Raw genomic sequence first — 24,866 nt, forward strand, 5'->3', positions numbered from 1 at the left:
AGTTCAATGAATAGAAGATGGTTGGGGGTGGAATAGATCTGGACAAGGAAAAGAAGTCTGGAGATAAATGTGAGAAGCGAAGGACATACGCTTGTTTTGTTAAAATATTATGTTTGCTGTTGAAGAAAAAATCCAGAATACTTAATGCTGTTGTTTTAGTTAAACAAAATTTAAAATGTCTGTCTGGTGATGTTCTCCTCCTAATACAGGATGACAAGAAAATCCTCCAAATATTAATGATTAACCTGTTGAACTGGAGACAGTTCACCTCCCAATGACTTCATAAATATCTGCTTCAATTACCTTTGGTAAAAGAAATAACCAATCATTCATTTTCTGATATAGCTGTAAAACTAATCTGAAAAGTTTTCAGAATAAATCACTGTTTAAAAGTGTATAGTGTGTATCTTCTAAAAATGAAATCTATATCTCTGAGTTGTGAAGAATAGGTATTAAGGTTATAACCACCAACAAGAATGCACTTTTATGTAGAAAACCATGATTAAAATGAGTCTTCCTGATTAGTGATTTAAATCAAATCCACCCAGGAAGAGATTATTAAAGCCAGGACTAGGTGCTCCTACTCTGGAGGATGTTGTTCCTCTTGACTCTCCTCTTTTTGCCCCTGCAGCAGCCATGGGTGAAAGATATTCTGTGGAGATTGACTTTGCTACCTCTTCAGAGAAGGAGGCCTAGGACACAATGGAGGATGCTGGCTTCCTGGAATAGGGCTGAATATGCCAAGGAGCCCAATATTGCCAGGGCATATATGGGTAATGCTGTTGAAGATGCCTTGGGGAATATCAGATGGGGTATCTTTGTATGGTCCTGATCTCTTTAGAACTCCCTTCATTAACTCTTCCCTGAAATCTCTCCCGGACTCCTATTGAGCTACCTCATGGTTAGATGAAGGACAAGTAGGAGATGATTCCCTGCTGAGTTAAGAGGAAGAGAAGAAAAAGAAATGTCCCCTCTCTAGAGGAAGAGACAGTTGTATCAGGAGTACCCTGCCTGCAAACCAAGGACTGATATAGTACACCTCTTCGGCCAGATGTGGATACTCTAAAGCAGTGGTTTTCAAACTTTTAGGATGTGTACCCCTTTCCAAATAATGTAGTCTACTGTGTACCCTCATCTGAGATGGGGTTATAGTTTGCTTATGATTTCATTATCAAATCTTACTAAATAAAATGAATTGTCTGCCATTACAGGACTTCTCAGATACCCCCTGATGAGAGCTCACGTAACCTAGCGATATTCACACCCCAGTTTGAAAACCACTGCTCTAAAAGTAAAGGGTTTTGTACTGGCCTCCCTAAGCCTCTCTCCAGTAAAAGTGATTTTGGTACCTGAACCACAGACAGATCACTCAGTACTGTGTATTGCTTTTGTGCCAAGGAGGTCTGTACCAACATCTTGGGTTCAGTGAGGTATTCTGTACTGAGGTGATGGGTACCACCATCAACAAGTACCTAGTAGATGGGGAGGTGCTGGATACAGAGGTACTTGGTGCCTGGATAGGACTGTGGAGCCATGTGGTCCTTAGATTGAGATAGTGCCGCCTGAGCTACCTTAGACATTAGTACTGAAGTACTAGAATAGGTCTTTTCAGTCTTACGACCCTTCGTTGACTGAGCCAGGAGTGAGTCATGGTGACTTCTGCCTCCTGCTAGGTGTTGAGGAAGGTAACCTGCATCCTGCTTAGTCTTTGGTGTCATGCTCCTTCCTGCTACAGTGACAACTATACCAACTTGGATGAGTGAGGCCTCTGATTGGAAGTGGCTCTGAACAGATTCATCTCTCACTAGGCCACTTCTTTCAGATGGCAACATGAAAAGCAGCATTAAAAAAGTTAATGACTTCCAGTGACATGGAATGAATGAAAACTGTCCCTTGGGAGAAGATCTTAAAGCAGTTCACTAGATATTCTATGGTTTGGATGTCTTCTCCAGACTCTTATATCAGGCCATCCTTCATTTTCCATTAGTGTAGTAAACGACTGCAGTGCCTGTGTGATGTTCTAATATAGTTTGCTATGATTCATATCATATGATGCATGCTTTAGCCAGGTGACCATGTCTTGTTTCTTGACCCTGCTTATTTCCTCACAGCTTCCACACTGCCGTTTGATAACAGTCCTGAGTTTGTGTGTGTGTTTTGGCTCCTAATCAGACACTGACTTAAGGTGGCAATTCAGGGGGATATGGAGATCTTCATAACTCTGCAAGTCTGAGTTCATTTATTGTGCAGTTGTATTCTCATATTATTGCTGGCTATATCTTTTCGGAAGCATGTTGGCAAGATATGCACAAGGACAGGAAACCAGACTGACCATATAGGTTGACTTCAGCACTCCTGTGACAATTCTCATAGCAGCATTCAATTGCATATCAACAACTTTCATATGTACATTACCCACCCGTCCTGGCATGGATTATTCAGTGGCCGAGAAGACAAAGGCCAAGATGCCTGTCTGCAAGGTGAGAGCGTCTTCTCCACAAGTAGTCCGTGTCAAATATTGGCACTATGTGAGGCTATGATCCAGAGCCACTCCAAGATATCTTGCAGTACTGGGGTGCTGAACAAGGTGGACTGATATGCTGGTTGAGGTTTTGCTGAAGATCTCCATTTGAGGAGGCCTGCATCAATTTCTGCAGCAGGAGAGTTTCAGCATCGCCTCCCTCCCTGTCTGGATGCACTTGGAGAAAACACACACAACATCCTGGAATGTGTCCTTTCCCCAAGATATATGTTTGTTGGTATAGCAGGGCCACATGAGGAACAGGTATTAAACCCTAGTGACTTAGCTTCTACTAGGGTCCTAGGTCCCTGTGGGGAGTGGAGAGTAGAAGCTTTGTTTGTTAGCCTAGACAAGTTACTTTAAAAAAAAAAAACCACACATAAACCAGTGAGCATAAGGAACCCTAAACAAAAACTTTGAATTATTATACTAATTCTAACAAGTTAAGCTAAATCACATAATGAGCAAGAAAAGCAGACACTGTCAAGGACTCTTATCTTGCAGCCACAGGCAGTAAGAAAAACTGAAAGGCAGGAGAGACCCTATTCCATCCTTTATGTCCTCGGGTAGAGGGCATAAGAGCACAGGCATAGACCCAACCAACACTGCTAGCCAAAAATAATCCCATTTTGTGCACATCATGAGTGGAATCTGTGTGGACAATTACCCAGAGAAGAACTAAACTTAAGGTTTTTGTTTGGCTGGTTGTTTTTTGTTTTTTTGTTTTTTTAAAGTATTTCTTCATGTGGTCCAAAATATTTCAACTCAAGATAGTGACACAGGATGGTTACAATATTTATAAGAAATATGCTAATATATTTCCCCTTGATTTTAGCCATATTATAGACTTTCTGTAAAAGATGACTATGGATCTCAAGAGAGCAAAACTAAGTAAAATGCTCCAGAGTGCAAGAACAGTTCACTAGTCTAGTAATACATACACATGCGCTGCCTATGGAAAAGTGATTAGACAGATTACAATCTAGTTCATCCACCAAAAGATGACAATCTTGCAAACTCTACAGTTATCTATAGGATAGATTAAAATAATTTTTTGCTTTTATCTTAATTCCATAAGCCACAGGTCCTAAAGAAGTTAGCAGGGGTTCAAATACAACTGAAGATTTGTTGAGGAGTCTTAGTACCAATGCCAGAGTTCACCTATCCTCTGCTGTAAAGCAGGTAGAAAGGTGCAGAGTTTAAACTGATGCTGGATCATTAAAGATGAGCAGTGTGTTGGGAAGCTGTTGAAAGCTTAAGTGAGATTTTTCAGATTTATGGATTTAAAATTTGAATTTCACTTTTTTGATGAAAAGGGGAGAACTAGAGGTTCAGTGTAGCTTATGCCTGGATCCAAACGATACACCTTTGCATGGCTGCCATTGTTTGGTAACTCATATACACAAAGGTTGGGGTCGATTAAAAACAATCTTGGTAATCTTACCCAAAAAATGTTGCCTACCCCGTTTATCGCAGGCATTTAAATTCACGCAAAACCTACCTCATACCTATACTTTTCAGAAGCTCCGTAAAAGTGAATGTCATCTCATCCAAGTCAACTGCTGCAATAAAGATACAGATCCCCCACATGTCCTTTTTCTTTTCACTATAACCCACCTAGTGGAAGAGAGAACACAGTTTTAGCTTGCTTTCTGAGTTATCACCCGCGTATTATATACAGAACACTAATCTGTTAAACAGAAATCCCAAAGCTATGATTTCTAATTACTTGACAAGTCAAGAGTTCCAAATATTTACATCTTCTAGATGAAAGTACAAAGACATTCCAATACTCATGCCTGCAATGCAAGCTTAATTTCCCCGGTAAGCTTCAAAATAGCCTTAGAATGGGAATGATGATATTTCCATTGAAAAAAAATACAGTGATGTGCTTCAGTTGTGCATAAGCAATACATTCTCAATAAGGCATATTAATACTGCAAGTGCCTCAAACTTTGAAGACAAGGCAGATTACAGCTTTCAGGACCAGACCATAATCACCTTTAAAAAAAAAAGTCTTAAAAAAGGCTGGTACAAATTCACAAATGAAGGAAATGTACAATTAGACTTGTGTGGGATGAGGGTGCCCAATGTTATTTTGCAGCCAATTCTGCTTAATAGTTGGATGTTTAAAACCTTAAATTTTTTTTTTGCAATGCTCATACTCAATACAGTTTCTTGGGATCTGCCTACAGTCCACTGGATGTTCCTGAATAGTCTTCCCATTGTACTTTTTATTAGGCCTAATGACGAATTCTCAAGTCATTCCCTATGCAACATAACTCTCGGTGACAAGCAAGAAACCTGAAGAAGCAGTGCCAACTAAATTCAATGTTTGTTAAAAGAAAAGGAGTACTTGTGGCACCTTAGAGACTAACAAATTTATTTGAGCATAAGCTTTCGTGAACTACAGCTCACTTCATCAGATGCATTCAGTGGAAAATACAGTGGGGAGATTTATATACATAGAGAACATGAAAACAATGGGTGTTACCATACACACTGTAAAGAGAGTGATCACTTAAGGTGAGCTATTACAGCAGGAGAGCGTGGGAGGGAATCTTTTGTAGTGATAATCAAGGTGGGCAGTTTCCAGCAGTTGACAAGAATGTCTGAGGAACAGTGGAGGGGGAGGGGGAATAAACATGGGGAAATAGTTTTACTTTGTGTAATGATCCATCCACTCCCAGTCTTTATTCAAGCCTAAGTTAATTGTATACAGTTTGCAAATTAATTCCAATTCAGCAGTCTCTCGTTGGAGTCTGTTTCTGAAGTTTTTTTGTTGAAAAATTGCCACTTTTAGGTCTGTAATCGAGTGACCAAAGAGATTGACATGTTCTCTGACTGGTTTTTGAATGTTCTAATTCTTGACGTCTGATTTGTGTCCATTTATTCTTTTACGTAGAGACTGTCCAGTTTGACCAATGTACATGGCAGAGGGGCATTGCTGGCACATCACATTGGTAGATGTGCAGGTGAACGAGCCTCTGCTAGTGTGGCTGATATGATTGGGCCCTATGATGGTGTCCCCTGAATAGATATGTGGACACAGTTGGCAATGGGCTTTGTTGCTCTCCTGCTGTAATAGCTTACCTTAAGTGATCAGTCTCATTACAGTGTGTATGGTAGCACCCATTGTTTCATGTTCTCTATGTATATAAATCTCCCCACTGTATTTTCCACTGAATGCATCCGATGAAGTGAGCTGAAGTTCACGAAAGCTTATGCTCAAATAAATGTGTTAGTCTCTAAGGTGCAGCAAGTACTCCTTTTCTTTTTGCGAATACAGACGAACATGGCTGCTACTCTGAAACCTGTCATTATGCAATGTTTGTTAAGTGTCAATTCTTCAGTGGAGCCAGTCCTCTAGCAACCAGCATGCAACTAAAGATTTGTGTAGAGTTAAAGGCGAAAAATCCCAGTATATACCACCATTCCCAGAACCTAAAATTTAGGGTTAAACTTCCCCCAGAAAACTCAGTTTAAAAGTTTTCTACATGTTGACCAGTCTGACCCAAGTTGTTTGATGATAGCACCTGGGAAATCTGAAGGATGAGGGCTTGACATTTCAATGCTTGGTTGTTAGTCAACTCAAAAATTGACTTCAACTAGTAACTGAACATCAACAGCCAACCTCAAGGTACTTTAGCACATGATACTCTACAAGTATTTTAAAAATTAGTGTAGCATTGAAGCAATGTTACTGAAGAGACCCTTAAGTTACTACTCAAAATGCATGTCCGCTCATTTGAGTTAGTAATTACTTTAATTCTTTTAAAAAGAAATTCTAGGTAAAAATCAACACTTCCATAAGAAATGTTAGTTCTACAAACAAGTATTTTAATCCCAAACAATTGTTATTGCACTACTTTGCCTACTTTTACAATACAAATTTAACAAATAAAACATTAAAATCATGTGGCCTAGATGTCAGGAAAAAAGACCTACAAGAGGTTCACACTGACATCTTAAAGATTCACAACTTTGAAATTTAAAAATGGTAAGTTTTAGTTCTCTTCCCTTCCAGAAGAAGTTTAACAAAGTTTAAAAATCAATTATCTTCAATTTGTATTACAGAATCATGTAAGCTGAAACCAAATCATAGCCCGATTGTGTTATGTACTTTACAGACACATTTCAGAGTAGCAGCCATGTTAGTCTGTATTCACAAAAAGAAAAGGAGTACTTGTGGCACCTTACAGACTAACAAATTTATTTGACCATAAGCTTTCGTGAGCTACAGCTCACTTAAATAAATTTGTCAGTCTGTAAGGTGCCACAAGTACTCCTTTTCTTTTTACAGACAGAAGGAAAGTTGCAACTAACTGGGCGGAGGACATAAAACAAAACAATTGGGTGAACCAAGAGGGAGGAATGAAGGGAAAAAGAGATAAAAGTAATAAGCGTGTTTTACATACATTAGCTGGTTGCACAATTTGTAAGCGCAGACTCTTGGTTGGTTAATGGAGATAAATAAGCAGATCAATAGCAGTAATCTTCCACTCAACCCCTGACTAGCTAGCCATTACTAGCTGGCAGTGTACTGTAGACATCATGGCAAAAGAGATTAAGAGGAGATTTGAAGTACAGAAAGAGTTTTTATTGGGGATGGGGGGGAAGGAGGCAAGCGGCCCTTGCACAAAGGGCAGCATAAAAGAAGTGCAAAGATGACTGTTAATGAAGAAGAGGTCCTTAAATTTATTTCCTTGAACATATCAAATACTCATTCCCAAGAGGAGTTATTTCCTCCCATCCCAACTGTTTCCACGATCTGCATTTAAAAAAAATAAATAAATAAATAATCAGCATGCAGTTAACACTTCTAGTACCTGCAAATCAAGATCAGTTACGCATCTAAGCAAGAGTTGAGAGTGAAGCTAATAGACTACAGTCCCTGTCCTGTAAGAGAACAAACCCAGACTCTCACCAAAACAAAAACAAAACAAAACAAAAAAACACTCAACAACTTTATAGGGATTTTAAGTAGAAAGAAGAGTCCATGAGTACATATGGCTTTTGCCGGATCAGGGCTTAAAGCTGCATTGTAGTTGTAGAAGTAAATCCACATCACACACACTTAAAGATTATGAAGACATGTCATTAAAACTTTAAACAAGAGCTGGAGCAGAATGGGGTCCGTGTTTACAAAGTGGGGCTTCAGCATGCATAAACTCTGATCAGCATCATGTAGGCTCTTTCAGAGATCATTACTGTAAACTCATTTTAAGGAGAGAAACTCTTTGATAATTTTAATTGCTATCCCTTATTTAGGTTTTATTGCTATTTAGTGAAGATGGCTCCCTATATGGAGAAAATCCTTCCTAGAGTACCAGAAAGAAAGTCATATGGAGACAGGCGGTTTTGGAATGAAAATAAATAGCATATCTTTCTCCTTGTTGGTTCTTTCCCACTGCACCTAGTAACTGACAGATGGACTATCATGAAGTGGGATCACTGTCACTGTTCTCCCCACACAGTTTTGCAGGCTATTAAGGCACTTAAATAGCAGACAAAAAGCTTTGGGTACTCTGCCTCATGTGTAAGGCTAAGATTTTGTCATGATTATTTTTAGTAAAAGTCAGACAGGTCATGGGCAATAAACAAAAAAATTCAGGGAAGCCATGACCTCTGCGACTTTTCCTGCTGTGGCTCCATAGCTTCCCCCACCACATGAGAGCTCTGGGGTTGCCCCTCTGCCCACAGTGGCTAGGAGCTGCAGCATGACCATATTTCCCAAAAAGAAAACGGGACATCCCAGCCACTCACCTGAGGCATCTCCCTCTCCCAATGCGAGGCTGTTGTCTGTCACCAGAACCCTGAGGAGGGCCCCCTCAGAAGTCTGACCTGTTGCTGGAATCCTGCCAGGGCCACATTGGCTGTCAGCTCCAGAGTCCTTCAGCCCCTGGAGCTGAAGCAGAGAATGTCAGGGAGGTTTCTGGAAGTCACAGATTCAGTGACTTCCATGACCCGTGACATAAACGTAGCTTTACTCATGAGTTTCCAGACTAGTGAATCAGATAAGAGTGAGAAAGTAACTGACAATTTGAACACTGGTTTGGATAATACTGAACGTTTATCTAGTCATTTAGAGTTAAGGAGAGTAAAACCAGGAAAAAAAATAAACCAAAAACAGTAATTTAAGATTTCTTGGCATCAATGAAAGTATGGAGGAAATGGAAACTACAGAGGATGAGGAATCTCCTTGAAAGTGGGTAGTACTATATCTGATCCAGTACACATGGACAAGTTCTAGAAGGTAGATGGCAAAATGTCTAAACTGAGATCAAGCCAGTAAATCCACTCACAAACTTTATACAATTACTTCTTTTGTAGTCTGACTGCAACCAAGTTTTTATTAAAAATAAACATCTATTTCAAAATGTGCATGCTTCCAGCTCTTTCAAGACAAACCCAGATGAGAAGACAGTAAACTAAAACTAGCAGTGAAATAAAATTGGGGTATGAGCTACCATACTTTTAAAGTGGTCTCATCACCATTTAAAGGAAGATTTGGAACATCTTACCTAGTAATAAGCAAGTTAGAGAACTGTCTAAAAGCCTAGAGAGACAAGGTGGGTGAGGTAATATCTTTTATCGGTCCAACTTCTGTTGGTGAAAGAGACAAGCTTTCGAGCTACACAGAGCTCTTCTTCAGGTCTGGGAAAGGTACTAAGAGCGTCTCAGCTAAATACAAGATTGAACAGATAGTACATATTCTAAGCTAAGAAACCATTCAAGGTGAAGTGACTCATTAGCACTCCTGAAGTCATAGGACAACAAAAAAAAAAAAGGGGTTTAGTGGGTTACAGATTGTAATATGCCATATATCCAGTGTCTTTATTAAGACCGTGATTTTTAGTGTCTAGCATAGCTATGAATTTAAGCTTCCTAGAGGAGAAAGGAAATTGGATGGAATTATTGGTGATTTGAGGAAGGGGAATAAGAAGGTAGAATCCTATATTAATGATAACATGGGAGTGGGTGGGGTTGAAAACCGTTAAGGGGTTTGGTTTGCTGGAATGCAGAAACTAGAAAGTGAATAGAATATTTAAGATTCTCTGTTTTTCAGTTTTCATATTAGGCTTTATTAATGGGCTTTTTCTCACTAGTTGAAATTTGGAAGCTACTGATCAATGTTTCAAATGGATGATTAGCACTCAGTGATTACCAGCGTATGAATTTATGTCTAAGGCTACGTCTACAAGAGTTTACAGCGGCACAGCTGTACAGATGCAGCTGCACCACTGTAAAATCTCTCATATAGCCACTCTATGTGGACAGGAGAGAGCTCTCCCATTGACATAATTAAACCATCCCCAAGGAGTGGTGGTAGCTATGTCAGCAAGAGACGCTCTCCCGCCAACATAGCGCTGTGCATACTACCACTTATGCCAACGAAACTTATGTCACTTGGGGGCATGGGGTGTTTTTCATACCCCTGAGCGACATAAGTTTTGCTGACATAAGTGGTAGTGTAGACATGGCATAAGTTGACTACCATTAAAAGGAAATAGTAGGAAAAACAATGGAATGGACTAAAATAATGAAGGTAAATTCTTCTGAATTCTTCACTATGGTTATGTTTTAAGTAGCTAGATTGAAGCAAGAATCCTTTCTAGAAGGGCAGAAAATGTATTCTCAAAAATCAAATATGCCACTGAATTATGGTAGTAGAGTGAAAGATAAACAGACATATCTGATGATTCTGCAAATAAAACATTCAGTATCATCAATAAATAGCTACAGTGATAATTTAAGTTCCTGTTCCAGACCTTCCAGCAGCTATCTGTTCAACATCTTCTTGACTCAGGAAGAGTCTCTACCCATCTTGATGTCCACAGGTCAGCTGAATTCAGAGTTTCATCAATCCTTACAAGACCTACACTCCTGTTCAGTCACCTCAATTATTTTTAGTCCATTCAGACAGGTTTGGTTGCAGTGGTAAAACTTTATAGGTTAGGTCATGAAATAATATTAGTATTGAAAGACAGAAATAAAGACCTCATTAATTAGACAGACTTGAGAGATGTGTTTTACCTGAAGTATTTTAGCTTTTCATTTTTGGCCATCTTTCTCTCGATTTCTTATTAAATCTACCACCTTCACAACTCGTAGAAAGTCAGGCAGTAACTCACTGATGCCACATATCTAGCTACTGAGATTCCTAGTGATTGAATCTCCCCTCACAACAGGGTGTCTACAACCACAACCTACTCCTAGGGTGATTTCAGTGAGTAAAGGATTATGAGACTTCATCTCTAGCAGAAGGTGGGTTTGTCCTACTAACCTAAGGAAGTCTGTCTATCTGTTTCACCATGGTCCCCTCCGATCATAAAGACAAAGTTATTTGAATGGAGGGTGGGGCAGCCAATCAGGAGGGGGACTTGCTGTACAATATCCTACATAATGTCTAGAATTGTCCTTCTGCACCGCTGGCATCAAGATACTGTGCTTCTGCTCAGAGAGTCACACACTAAACCAAGTAGTTGTATGTTTTCCTCATTATGCAATAGACTGATTATCCCCCACCTGGACTAGTATGCTACTAGTATTCTACCTGCATAGTTAAACTAGAGCTTTTACTCTGACTGGTTCTCTTTATTTAGAAGCTGGGGCTTACTTTAAGTTGATTTTCTTAACTTTAGCCCATTAATGATTGTGAAACCTACTCCAAGAGTAATTCCCATTTTCTCTAGATTCTTATACCCCTCTGTCTGGAGTCTCTGTGATTGTGCCTCTTGATAGCATTATGTTACCGGTACAAAGCACAAGGAATTTATTACTAAGGGACAGACAGCTGGTCTTACTGATATATAGCTCACTTACTTCAAAAACTCAGATTTAAGATTAGTTTTGAGCATTCACAGTCAAAATCACTTATAACCCTCAAAATTATTTAATACCTTTATAAAAATCCTGCTACATGGCTACCCTTCATTGAATGCTCACCAATAGAAAAGCCAAGGTATTGGTAAGCAAATCAGTAAAATACTTATTTACTTTTAACTATGTAGTAAGAATTGTGCCTGCATAGTGTATATTGAAGAGATTATTCTTTCAATTCATACCATCTTAATATGCTGCTGTCTCAAGACTAAAGTGTTTATTCATGTCAAAATAAGTAGATAAATGTAATTTTTTTTCCCCCTCTGCTTACTTCATGCATTTGAGATTGCAGTAAAAAATGCAAGTTTTTGTCTAATCTCTTTTCTTTGGTTTATTACTGTTAAGGAAGAAACAAACCAATAGTTAATCAGAAATCCACCACCGTTCCTAAATGTTTCCTTGAAAATGCCATTTAGCCAGTTCCTTTGGATTCCTTCTTGGAATGTGAAATATAATGAAGTTGGCTTTAAGTCTGAAGAGGTTATTAAAGTATAAGACCAAACACTCTGTTTATAGTTGTCATGGGGCAAACAACATTTAAATTTCAAAGGCACAGGATATTTTTTCTACTCTCTTTTTTTAAAAACGTTTTTATTTTACAAGAAACTCGCCATACAGGGAAGTCCTAAGAAGGCTCACATATATTACTGAAACTCTTTGGCATTTCCTATTGCAAACGAAAATTCATTTTTCATTTGGATTCTTATTTGGAACTATTGCTACTTAAATGCTTGAATCTAATAAAATTTATTATTATGATTGTTTCTGTTTTACCCACAATGAAGGCTGAATCCTGCAGCTGTGTTAGGGGCAGTGTGGGGGGAGGGGAATACTCCCCCTTTATGCTCCTGGATCCTATCTCCAGTTGAGAACGAGGTTCCTGGTGCAAACTAGAAAAGTCAGAGGCCTATTCCAAGTTGAACTGGCGGCAACGTCCTCCAAGGGGCCACTCTACCAGCCAGGTATCGACCTGGTATAAGCTGTGCTCAGAACACTGTCTTTTCTCTGATGCACCCTTAATGCTGGATCAGAGAGATGAGGCACTTCTGCCGCCTCTTTGATACTGCCACACAGATTCCTCTTTTGAAGGGGAGTCCACAACTGGCTGTTTAATCAGACTTTATCTTGCTTGAGTAAACCAGTTGGAATAGGAGACTAGGGTCTACCCCTGAAAATTAATGAAATTTTAGCTATGATATTCATGTATAGACAATGGAGATATTAGTGAAGGAGTATCACTGGGGAATCACCCTGTGAATATCTATGTGTGGAGGAAGAAAAGGAGGACTTGTGGCACCTTAGAGACTAACAAATTTATTAGAGCATAAGCTTTCGTGAGCTACAGCTCACTTCAGTTGGTCACCTCCATGGCACCATGCCTTCAGAATCTGCAGAAATTTCTTTCTGTACTCGTCAGCACCAATGGAACCCCTATTACTGGAGATCCCAAAGCAACCACTCCCAAACGTAGTCCAGGCAATATGATTCCATGGACAGCCATGCTGGCAGGGAGCAGAGGATGGCTCTAAAGGATCCTAGAGCCAGCGGAGAGGGGCACAGCCTCTACGAGTATATCCCTGTGCCTCTGCCAAATTCCATGAGGTCTGACGGGTTTAGGTTCTGAATCCCCAGCTTTGTCTGTGTCACAGCAAGCCCCTAATGGAGAAATTGAGGGGAAAAGTCTGAGAGGAGAAATCTGACAGGTCGTTTCTCCCTCTGGGCCAATCCAGTGGGCTTTCCAATAGGAAGGCACAATCTAGCTCATAAGAATGTCCACACTGGACCAGAACACTGGTTGATCTAGCCAAGCATTATATTTCTGACAGTGGTCAGTAACACATGCTTCAGAAGAAAAGGTAAAGTCTCCACAGTGTATAATTATGCAGTACCATGTCTAGGAGTGAAATTTTGTCCTAACCTCATTGAGTTAGTGATTGGTTTATGCCCTAGAGAATGAGGGCTTGTACACCCTAAATGCTTTTATCCTAGCCCGTTTAACTGTAGATAGAAATTATTCATATTAATGTCTAGTGTTTTTTTTAATCCTATTAAGACCTTGGAGACAGGAAGGTACATCTACACTGTAGCTGGAGGTGTAATTTCCACCTCATGTAGATATACATGTGCTAACCTTAGTCAAGAAAGAGGATTGTACTCGGGTGGCAAGCCTGTGCCACACAGGTGTTTATATCAATTCTTTTGTTTCACTTAGTATAGACTCTGGAACGATACTGCACTGATTCATTATTGGAATATTTTATAACCAGAAACTTAGTTTTTAGAAGTTTGTCTTCTACAAAGTCTGGATGTCAGATTGAAAGACTAAATCTTCTCCACTTAACTAGATATAACAAGGACAAAAAAAACTTGTCTTTTCCACATGATATTTGTGGTTCTTAAGTGTGGACAGAGGAACTGCTTAAGACTTCAATCACGGCAATAAAAAAAAGCAGTCTCAGACTTTGCTGAGAGAGGGATTTTTATTTTAAACTGCTAAACGTTAACAAAGTAAGAGACTGATTTTTAATTACGTCAGGGTTGTAAAATTTGAGATGAATAGTAAAAAACACTAGTCAGTCAAATAGAACAGCAAGGCCAAGGGACATCACCCTGTATGAAGCCCACCCAGTTTCTGAACTCCCCACTACTATGAAGGGAAAGGTACTAACATTCCTACCAGGATGTTGTCCCTGGACCCTACATAGCAGCTCCTAGAAAAGAGAAGCTACTGACATGTATGTGAACTTTAGAGAGCTTCTTCCCCCTGCCCACCTAGACTAAAAACAGTCTCTGCTACTCCATCCTTATATCCAAAGAACTTTTTGGATAAATGGTTTCAATACCTGCCTCCATTCACAGAAGTCTGTGACATCAGTTTTAAGATCAAGAACTCAATCTATTCAAACTACATGCTACTCTCTGGAAAAATGGATTTACCAGCTCTCCAGTGGCAAATAGCCATGGTAATTTGAGAAAGTACATTAAGTCAATACCTTGGACCAGCAGAATTTAATTCTGGCTCTCAGAGCTGTATGATTTTTAACTCCTACTTAGAAAAGCTGGAAGACAGGCGCTTTGAATGAAAGTGCCTCCTCAGCCATGACTAGACACAGTACCAACATTAACTTGTAATGAAATCTGAAAAGCTGTGTTAACAAAAAAATAAAAAAAGTAGTTTGCTTTTATTAGTCCTATTCATTTATTTAGTACTTTATTAATACTATTTATTTTTCTCAGGACTACTCTTCCTGTTTTTATCCCTACCTAAGCCACGGTTGAGAAAAAAAGTCACAAGACAGAAGCTATAAAAAAAATTGACTCAGTATTATAATGATGATAAGTAGTAATTGGTGGTCTGGAGAATTGACTGGTCACATAGTCCTGGTTTAACTACCATTTATAGTAAATATGAAATCTTTTTTTTTTTAAATCAGTACATTTATTGAACTACACAGAACAAAAGTGAGGTTATGCAAGTTAATTTATACAGATGTGTACACACAGCAACCTTTGTACTTTCTGATCTTGATATAAAATTGCATCAGAATGATAGCACTGTAGCATTTCATTTTAAAATAATCTGAAATTTTTATCAATTTCTTTCTTGGGTGGTCTAAGGCAACATGTTAGGCTAAGCAGAGCTACAGAGCTCAGTATTTGGAATCAAATATTATTGTGAGTATTAACTATACCAAGTACTCACTAGAGTTCCATCAGCAGATGACACTTTTTCATACGTCTTCCAAGCATTTGCTCTTACAATATCTGATACTCGTAGAGTGTCACAAAGTGCAACAAAGTCGGTTTCTCCAAACTCAAGCCTAGGAGAGAGGGTGAAAAAGACTATTAGTCTGGTCTATACGCAACAGGTTAGTTTAAACGCAAATCTATCTCTGACATGGTTACAAAGTATAAAACATTAGATATCTGACACATCATTAGATACAAAGCCCATTCTCTTGAGCATCCTGCAAAAGAGCTGGAAAAGTTATCTTGTACATGCAGAAGATAAGATTTAGAAGTTTTAATGTACCACAATACCTACATAACTCAAACCTGGAAGTTGCTTATAACTAGAGAATTGCACGGATACCCCAGTATTTGTATCCGCATCTGACCCACAAACATAGTCCACAGATATAAAGCTGATATCCGCAGATTTTCAGGGCTCTACTTATAACACCAAAACCCCAGGAATGGGTTGAAGGAAGGTCATAGCCTAAAACTAGTAATTAACATGCATCCGATGAAGTGAGCTGTAGCTCACGAAAGTTTATGGTCAAATACATTTGTTAGTCTCTAAGGTGCCACAAGTACTCCTTTTCTTTTTGCGAATACAGACTAACACAGCTGCTACTCTGAAACTAGTAACTAACAGTGCACCAAGATTGGAATAGCCCTAACCAAAAAAGTCAGAGTTAAGACCCAGGAACTGGCCTTACATTAGAACTTCTAATCTAACCCTAAAATTCTTGATACATGTACATCAGCTACCTGTAGCAGAGGGAGAAGCAAATCCTTTTGTCTTTTTAAAACGTCTATACTCCTCCTCTCCCTACAATACAACTGGAAGGTGAACAGGTGTAGCATGAAAAACTGTCTTAATTTGCTACTTAGAGTGTACCGAGCATGCTCAGTAACATCTGCTGAAGTCACTGCCCTTCCTTGGCATCAGATTCTGCAGAATGCTTTTTACAGGGGTTAAAAAGGGCAAAGGGGGCAAATCGGAGAAGGCGGGAGACCAGGGGGCGGAAATTGACTGGGTGGGGGGGTTCATGCAGCTGGAGGCAGGGTTAGGATAAGGCTGAAGAGCAAATCAGGGACGGGGAATAGGAGCCACTGTTAAGCCCACCAGTGAGGTGCTGCCAGAGGGCAAAACCCTGGCACAGGCAGGGGCAGAGGGGATAACAGTTACTCTGGTGTACTGAGACAAACGTTTGCAAAAATGGGGGAGAGGGGGTTGTCAGAGGGTCTTTTTTTTACTTCCTCTCCCACAGGACAGCATGTCTCAACTTGAGCATCCCAGGGCTGGGTTCTTAAAGGCACAGGCATCCCAATGCCTAGTCATTGCAGCTCCTCTGTCTGATGTAATCCTACAGAGGTGCTGAAGGAGACCCGAGTCAAGGAAATATTTTATCTCCCTCAGAAACAAAGAATTCCTTATCAGTGTATATGACCGCATAAAGTCTCATAGCAGTTAACAAATTTGTCTTTGATGCTGCTGGGATTCTCTGAATTAATCTTAGCAGCTCATCATTTACCTTTGTTACTGTGCAGATGCATGTCATTGTGCTATTCAATTTATATTTTAATAAATATTCATTGAAAATATGTATAAGTACTTGCTAGTAGTTTTAGCATTGACATCTGCATTTCTAGTATTTCACTAGCTATGATTTTTACTGTGATTTCTAATTTGGAATTTTTCATTCTAACTTTTTCTTCTGTACCAGGAAAGGCGAGAGGTAGCAAATTAGGACAAGTAAGCAAATAAGAACAAACATACACATCAGTAACTACTACTTGTTAGGTTTCAGAGTAGCAGCCATGTTAGTCTGTATCCGTAAAAAGAAAAGGCATACTTGTGGCGCCTTAGAGACTAACAAATTTATTAGAGCATAAGCTTTCGTGAGCTACAGCTCACTTCAAGTAAATGCATCCGATGAAGTGAGCTGTAGCTCACGAAAGCTTATGCTCCAATAAATTTGTTAGTCTCTAAGGTGCCACAAGTATGCCTTTTCTTTTTACTACTTGTTACAATTTGCTATCCTTGTTCCAGTAGCAGATTTGGTCAGATAATAGTTTAATATCAATAACTGCTACGGGTGGCAAATTACACCAGATAGCAGGGTTGGGGTGTGTTTGTTTGGGTTTTTTTTTTTTTTACACAATAAAAAAAAAAAAAAAAAGATAGATATCAGTAACTACTAATGGTAGCAAATTAAGACAGATCGTTTTTCTTCAGACGCTCGGGGGCTGAAGAGCTGGAAGCAATCAGGAACCCAGGTAGGACCCAGCCTTACATACTGGGTTTGCACTGCCAGAATCTTTTAGTTGTTAACAGGGTCAACACTAAGGTTACATCAGCATGAATTACTTAAACACTTCCTCACTACACGTGCCTCCAGTCAGAGCCAGGTCTTCCGCTGTTACAGTTCAGCACGGCGAGCTGGGTGTTTAGCTGGCCACAGCTGACGCGGGCAGTCCCAGCGAGGCTCAGGAGGACACGGTCCGTTGGACGGACGGCGGCGCGCGCGGAATTCATACAGCCAGGCGCCACCTCTGCCCACGGGCGCGCCGGGCACCTACGGCGCTGAGCACCGCCTCAGCCATCACGCCCAGGACACCGCAAGCTTCCGCGTCTGCCCGAGCAGAGCTGCCCTCACCCAAGGACGTGCCCGGAGCAGCGGGAGGAGGGGGCGGCGCGGCGGGTGCTAGAGCCCCAGGCAGGCAGCGGGGCGCCGAGGATCCCGGACTAGGGAAGCGGCAGAGGAGGCGCCGGGCCGGGAGAGGGGAGCTGCGACTCTCACCTGGCGGCGGCAGGCGGAGGCGGTGGGGTACCGCAGTCCGGGCTGGCTCGCTGGCCCTTGGCGGCGGCTGCTCCCCCCTTCCGGGGGGGCTTGGGCGGCATGTCGGGCGCGCGCACGAGCGCGCGGAGCCGCCGCAACTGTTGGGTCAGAAGTTTAAATGTCCACCGAGGCGGGGAGAAGGGAAACGGACAAACCGGTTCCCCGTCACAGCTCAAACCGCGGGAAAACGTCACGTCCGCCCCGCCCACAGGGCGGAGCGTACGCGTCACTTCCCACCCCTCGCTCGCTTCAGAGCAGGGGGGAGCTGGAGCCTATTCCAAAGGGGGCGGAGCCCGAGTCCAAAAAGGAGGCTGAGAACCCGGAAGAGGAATTCGGAGTCTTGGCAACAGAGGCTCCCGCGCGAGCCGTTCAGCCAATAAGCTCACCCGTTTCTCCTAGCCAATAGAGGAGCTGCTGCCGCCTCTGGGTACTCTGGGCGTCCCGGCCGGTGGAGTAGCTGCCTGACCTTGAGCCCTGCCGCTGACTCGGGGGCCCCGCCTTCACTCCGCCCCTCCCCACCCGCTACTCTCCGCCCTCCCCCAAGCGCTGCCTCCCTCAGCCGCCAGGCAGCTGCGTGGCCGCCGAGCCAAGCAGCCGAGCAGTAGCGCCTCCCGTCAGCGGGCTGGCAGCGCTGCTGAGGCCGCCGCACCAGTGGCGAACGTCGAGTTAGTGGGGCTCTGTGCTCCGCTTCGTTTTGGGGGGCCCCCCACGGGGACCCAGCCAAGAAAAAGAACATTCTTATCTCCCCCATCCCTCTTTTTCCCCCCTTCATCCTCCGCCTATATTATAAGCGATAGCAAGTAAATGAAAATAAAGGGAGGCACCTAGAATGTTTTTGTAAAAAGAAAAGGGAGGACTTGGGGCACCTTCGAGACTAACCCATTTATTAGAGCAGAAGCTTTCGTGAGCTACAGCTCCCTTCGTCGGATGCATTCAAAATGCATCCAAATGCATCCGATGAAGTGAGCTGTAGCTCACGAAAGCTTCTGCTCTAATAAATGGGTTAGTCTCTAAGGTGCCGCAAGTCCTCCTTTTCTTTTTGCAAATACAGACTAACACGGCTGCTACTCTGAAACCTGTCAATGTTTTTGTAGTCTCACTTTTTTTTTTTTCCCCCAAAGACCACTTGAAAGTTGCTGAGGGTCTCGGCGGACTTAATGGTCTTTCCAAATCTTGTTTGTACCGTTACCCAACTATGGTAAAATGCTCTGGATAAGAGTACTTTATTAAAAAAAACATAAATAAACATTGCGGTGCGGGGTCTGGCCAGGGGTTAGGGTGTGGGAGAGGGCTCAGGGTTGGGATGCGGGGTCTGGCCTGGGGTTAGGGTGTGGGAGGGGGCTCAGGGTTGGGATGCGGGGTCTGGCCAGGAATTAGGGTGTGGGAGGGGGCTCAGGGCTGTGGCAGAGGGTTGGGGTGTGGAGCACTTACCTGCGGCAGCTTCTGTTTGGTGCGAGGGGTGCAGGTGGGGGTGGGGACGTGCAGGAGCTCCCATTTGGTGCTCAGGGTGGGGATGGGGGGGTGCAGGAGTCAGGGTGGGGCCTGAGGGTGTGAGCGGGTATGTGGGGGCCACCCCTGCCCTGAGCAGCTCAGGGCTATGGTGTGTGTGTGTAGGGGGCAGTGCGTGGGGGTGGGGAGAGATCCCAGTCCCTTACCTGCCCCACCACTGCTCCTGTTCACTGCCAAAAGGGAGCTCTTGTGGTAGCAGCAGCACATGAGAGCTGAGAGCCCCTTTCCCTGACTTTTTTCCAGGGGCCGCCTGCAGCAGTGCATGCCAGGGACTGCACCTGCGCTGCCCGGCCTCCAGAGGAGCAGAGCAACAGGACAGGTGCCCCACCAGGGAAGCCTGCACGCTGCCCCTATGGCACGACCCCGCCAGCCCCCTCACCTGGCTGCCTGCTGTGACACGTGGGGCCGCCAGCGCCAGCCTGTAGCAGGAGTCCTGGGAGCCAGCAGGACCCCGGCTCACCGGCTGGGAGAGTGCACCACACACCGCGCCTCCAGCACGGCTCTGTCCCTGCTCTTCCCCACAGCTTCTGCCCCCACAGGGGGCGCTGGACCGTGCTGGGCTGCCCGGCCTTGGGGCCCCCTGTAGCTGGGTGCCATGCCAGGGCACTGTGTTTCATTGTAAATCCACCTCTGCACCCAACAGCGGTCACTGGTGGATGCTTAGCCACCCGCTATGTTTTTCTGTGGGTGCTTGAGCCCCAGAGCACACACGGAATCAGCTCCTATGATTGCGATCATCTAGTCCAGTGGTTCTCAAACGGGGGTCTGGGACCCCATAGAGGGCCTTGAGCAGGTTTCAGCAGGGCCTCCAAGAAGGGCCAGCATTAGACTCCGTGGGGCCCAGGGCAGAACACCGAAGTCCCACCACATGGGGCTGAAGCCCAGGTCCCTGAGCCCCGCCACCTGGCAATTGCCCTTGCTCAACCCTAATGCCAGGCCTGGCTTTTATATGCAGAAAACCAGTTGTTGTGGCAGAGGTGGGCCGTGGAGTTTTTATAGCATGTTGGAGGGGGTCTCAGAAAGAAAATCTCTGGGTCGCAACCCAGTACTGGGTCGCGGAATGTAAGGCACCGGGCCGTTAAAAGTCCCATCGGCGGTGTTGCCTGACTAAGGCAGACACCGCGCTGCGCCCTGGGAGTGGCCAGCAGCAGGTCCGGCTCCTAGGTTGGGGCGGGGGGGGTCACAGGGCTCTGCATGCTGCCCCCTCCCTGAGCACCGGTTCCCAGCCAATGGCAGCTGCAGGAGGGCAGTGCCTGCAGTCAAGAGCCGCACGGAGCCACTTGTGCGCCTCCATCTAGGAGCAAGACCTGCTGCTGGCCACTTCTGGTGCACAGCACCATCTGCAGTGCCAGGACAGGCAGGAAGCCTGCCTTAGCACCCCCACTGTGCCACCTAGCGGGAGATGCCCGAGTTAAGCCCGGGCCCCAATCTCCTGCCCCAGCCCTGAGCCTCTCTGCCAAATCAGCAGCCTCTTCCTGCACCCAAAATGCCTCATCCCTGATCCCACCCTAGAGCCTGCACCCCCAGTGCAGAGTCCTGACCCTCTCATACACCCCAACCTCCTGCCCAGTCCTGAGCCCTCCCAAACCTGGAGCCTCCTCCTGCACCCCAATCCCTCATTCCCAGCCCCATCCCAGAGCCTGCACCCAGAGCCCTGACCCGCTCCTGCAGCCAAACCCCTGCCCCAGCCCAGAGCCCCCTCCCATACCCTGAACCCCTCATTCCCAGCCCCACGCTGTAGCCCTCACCCCTGCACCCCAACCCTCTGCCCCAGCCCTGAGCCCCTCCCACACCCCAAACCCCGCATCCCCAGCTCCGTTGGGTTAAAGGCATCAACAATTTTCTTCAACTGGGTTGCCAGAAAAAAAGTTTGAAAACCACTACTCTAAGCAGATGGGAGAGCGCTCTCCTGTCAGCTTAATAACTCCACCTCCACAAGAGGCGGTAGCTATGCCAGTGGGAGAAGTTCTCCTGCCAACAGAGCACTGTCTGCACAGGGTAGTGGTGATGGTAAGGTCAGTATAACTACGTCTTCAGGGGTGTGGACTTTTCACAACCCTGAGCGATGTAGTTATACCAAAGTAAGTGTGTAGTGTAGACCTGGCCTAAGTAAAGACATTTCCACATCTAGGTCGACGCAAGGCAGCTTATCTTGACCTAACCCTTTAGCGCAGACCAGGCCATAGAGAAGCAAAGGAATGCAAAGTAATAAATAACAGTAGAACCTCAGTTACAAACACCTCAGGAATGGAGGCTGTTCGTAACTCTGAACAAAACGTTATGGTTGTTCTTTCAAAAGTTTTCAACTCAACATTGACTTAATATGGCTCTGAAACTTTACTACGCAGAAGAAAAATGCTGCTCTCCTTATTTTTTTAGTTGTTTACGTTTAACACAGTACTGTACTTGCTTTTTTTTCCCCCCTCTTCTTTTTTGGTGTCTGCTGCTGCCTGATTGCGTACTTCTGGTTCCCAATAAGGTATGTGATTGACTGGTCAGTTTGTAACTCTGTGTTCATAACTCTGAGGTTCTACTGGATTTTATATAGAACAACATAACTAAAATAAAGGCAATAAAACAGTGTGTTAATTCAGTTACAATCCCTTCTATTGTATATCCCCTACAAGTTGCTCCCCACAGAGATTACACATTCTTCAGAAGAATCAAGCCTTCTTGTAGAGGATATGCTTCCTTAGGCTGATAGGAACAAAATAATTATTCCCACAGTCAGTAAGGGACTGCTTCTAATTTATCATAGATAATCCAGTTTATTGATGACAAAAGGAAACTTTATTTAAAGGTAGCTGAATCCTGTTTATTTGATCAGATATTAACTAAAACCATTTATAAATAGCCAAACCACCTACCTTTGTCCAAGTCCCATGATATGAGAAACTAAAGGAAAGAATAAAGTCCAGCTCAGTAAGGTGTATATATACTTGGTGCTTTAATAGGGGCAATTTCACAAAGCTGAAAACAATTATGAGCCAAATCAGCTGGGAGGAAGAATTTAATCAGAAAAATGCAAATGATAATTAGGAATCATTTAAGAACACCTTACTAGATGCCTCAAAAGCCACAACCCCACACTCAAGGCAGAAGGCTGTACTGGTTCAAAAACTGACCTGGTTTAGAGGGGAAGTGAAGGTGCATGCATATATATATATATATATATATATATATATATGTATAAGCTGATAGTAATAAACATAAATCAGAAGTTAGGACTGTAGAAAATTGGTAAGGGAAGCAAAGGGACACATGGAGAAATCTATGGCCAGCTCAATTAAGGACAATAAGAAGGAGGTTTTAAAAAATATATTAGGAACAAAAGGAATCCTGACAATGGTATTGGTCCATTAGTAGATGGACATAGTAATCAGTGGACATCAGTAATAATGCAGAAAAGGCACAAGAGTTCAATGAATATTCTGTGTTTGAGGGGCGGGAAAGGTGATATAGTCTCATCATATGATGATAACACTCTTCCATTGCACTCGTATCCCTGGAGGATGTTAAACAGCAGCTACTAAAGTTAGAAATCTTGAAATGAGTAGGTCCAATTCACTTGCATCCAAGAGTTTTAAAAGAGCTGGCTGAGGATCTCACTAGACAGGTAAAGCAGTCTGATTTTCAGTAAGTCTTGGAACAGTGGGGAAGCTCCAGAAGACTGGATAAAGGCTAATGTTGTTCCAATTTTTAAAAAGAGTAAACAGGATGACCCGGGTAATTTTATAAGCCTGTCAGACTGACCTTGATCCTGGACAAGATAATGGAGTGGCTGATACAGGACTCTATTGATAAATTATTAAAGGTTGGGGGCAGTGAGGCAGAGTGGCCTCCCACTGAATTAGATGGGGAGAAGCCACACTCTGATCCCTGGTGGGCATATCCAAGCCAGGCTCGCCCCTCCTGCCGGAAGCTAAAGGGTGGGACAGGAAATATAAAAATCAGAGCCTCTAACCAGGGCTATCCCTAGAGACTGTGGTGCCCTATGCCCACAGGCCGGCCCTGGGCCTCTGATGGGGGGGCATCCCAGGCATATGCAGAAGGTGGGGAGGCAGCCCAGGCCTCTGCCGTGGAGCAGGGAGGGCTGCGCCCAAGGACTTTGGGAGGCAGGAGCAGCCACTGGAGGAAGGCAGCAGGGGGTGCCACCATACTCACGGGGTGGCAGGAAGTGGCGCGACCCAGCCACAGCCTACTCTGCTCTGCTCCCCCAGCACCCAGGCTTGGGAGAAGGAGTGGAACCGCCCTCCAGCTCTCACCAGCGGTGCAACAGGGAGCCAGTGTAGTGGAGCAGGCTGGGGCCAGATCACTCCACTTCCCACCGCCCAGTGAGTGCAAGGCAAGCCCAACCCGACCCCTGCTGCAGTCCCCTGGGACGAATAGCTCAGGGGATGGGGTTTTGGGGGGAAGGGGTGGAATGGGGGCGGGGGCAGAGCAGGGGAGGGAAGAGGCAGGATGGGAGCTATGGGGAAGGGGGTGGAGGCAGCTTTCCTGGGCCCCGCTGTGCGCAGCCAGCTCAGCTGTCCAGGGGAACGGGCTGGCCGCTGGAGCTGTATGCAGTACACAGCTGCGTAGGGCACCAGGAAATTTGGGGCAATTTGATGTCTGAGCCAGGAAAGGGGGCAGACGGCTCCAGGCTGTTGCAGATCCCCAGACCTGAACCTGCGCTGCACCCTGCCCTGCCCTACCCCTGGAGGAGACTGACCTAGGTGAAGAGCTGCTAGGACTACTACTTGCCATATACCCCGAAGAAACAGGGGATGACCCTGAGCTGCAAGTACATTTCAGACTGGGAGAGTACGAAGTAGCTGAGGGACACTAGATTATAGTCTGGTTTCAGAGTAGCAGCCGTGTTAGTCTGTATTCACAAAAAGAAAAGGAGTACTTGTGGCACCTTAGAGACTAACAAATTTGTTAGTCTCTAAGGTGCCACAAGTACTCCTTTTAGATTATAGTCTGGTTGGGTTGTTGCCTGAATCCACATCAGTGTGTTGCTATAGGATCCCCTCTGACCCAGTGGTGGAACCCTCCACCACTGTTAGGGCCCTGGGTTGGGACCCAGTGAAGTAGGGTGGGCCTGTGTCCCCCTAATCCCTGCTGCCAAGTCCATCCCTGGGGTGGCAGCCTCTCTATGTTAGGCCAAGAGGCCTGTGTTTGTCTGCCAGAGCCAGGATATTAGACTGTCTATTGTTCACTCTGCCCTGCCTGCAGCCTGAGTTCCTAGACTATCTTGGTGCTCTGCCCTGCTTAAGGGCCTAAACTCTAATCCCTGATAGAGGGCAGAGCCAAAGAGACATAGTGGCCTCCCACTGAGCCAGAGGGGGAGGGACTGCTGCCAACCCACTACAGAGGATAATATAATTAATGCAAATCAA

General features: G+C 44.0%; 1 protein-coding gene across 3 annotated transcripts in view; it reads right to left on the bottom strand.

Annotated features, from left to right (window-relative positions):
- RB1 (RB transcriptional corepressor 1) overlaps positions 1-18,255 on the bottom strand; it is a 160,355-nt gene extending 142,100 nt beyond the window's left edge. For 2 of the 3 annotated variants that reach the window (XM_038386558.2, XM_043504518.1), the window contains exons 1-3: positions 17,938-18,255; positions 15,111-15,228; positions 4,023-4,138 (exon numbers count right to left, since the gene is read on the bottom strand). In XM_038386558.2, coding sequence (XP_038242486.1) covers positions 4,023-4,138; positions 15,111-15,228; positions 17,938-18,038 — 335 coding nt within the window. In that variant the 5' untranslated portion in view covers positions 18,039-18,255. Of the gene's footprint in view, positions 1-4,022; positions 4,139-15,110; positions 15,229-17,937 lie in introns of those variants that run through there. The other variant, XM_043504520.1, reaches the window with a different exon arrangement.
- Between the last annotated feature and the right edge of the window lie 6,611 nt (positions 18,256-24,866).

Source organism: Dermochelys coriacea, chromosome 1, assembly GCF_009764565.3.
Source record: "Dermochelys coriacea isolate rDerCor1 chromosome 1, rDerCor1.pri.v4, whole genome shotgun sequence".
NCBI classification, from domain to species: Eukaryota; Metazoa; Chordata; order Testudines; family Dermochelyidae; genus Dermochelys; species Dermochelys coriacea.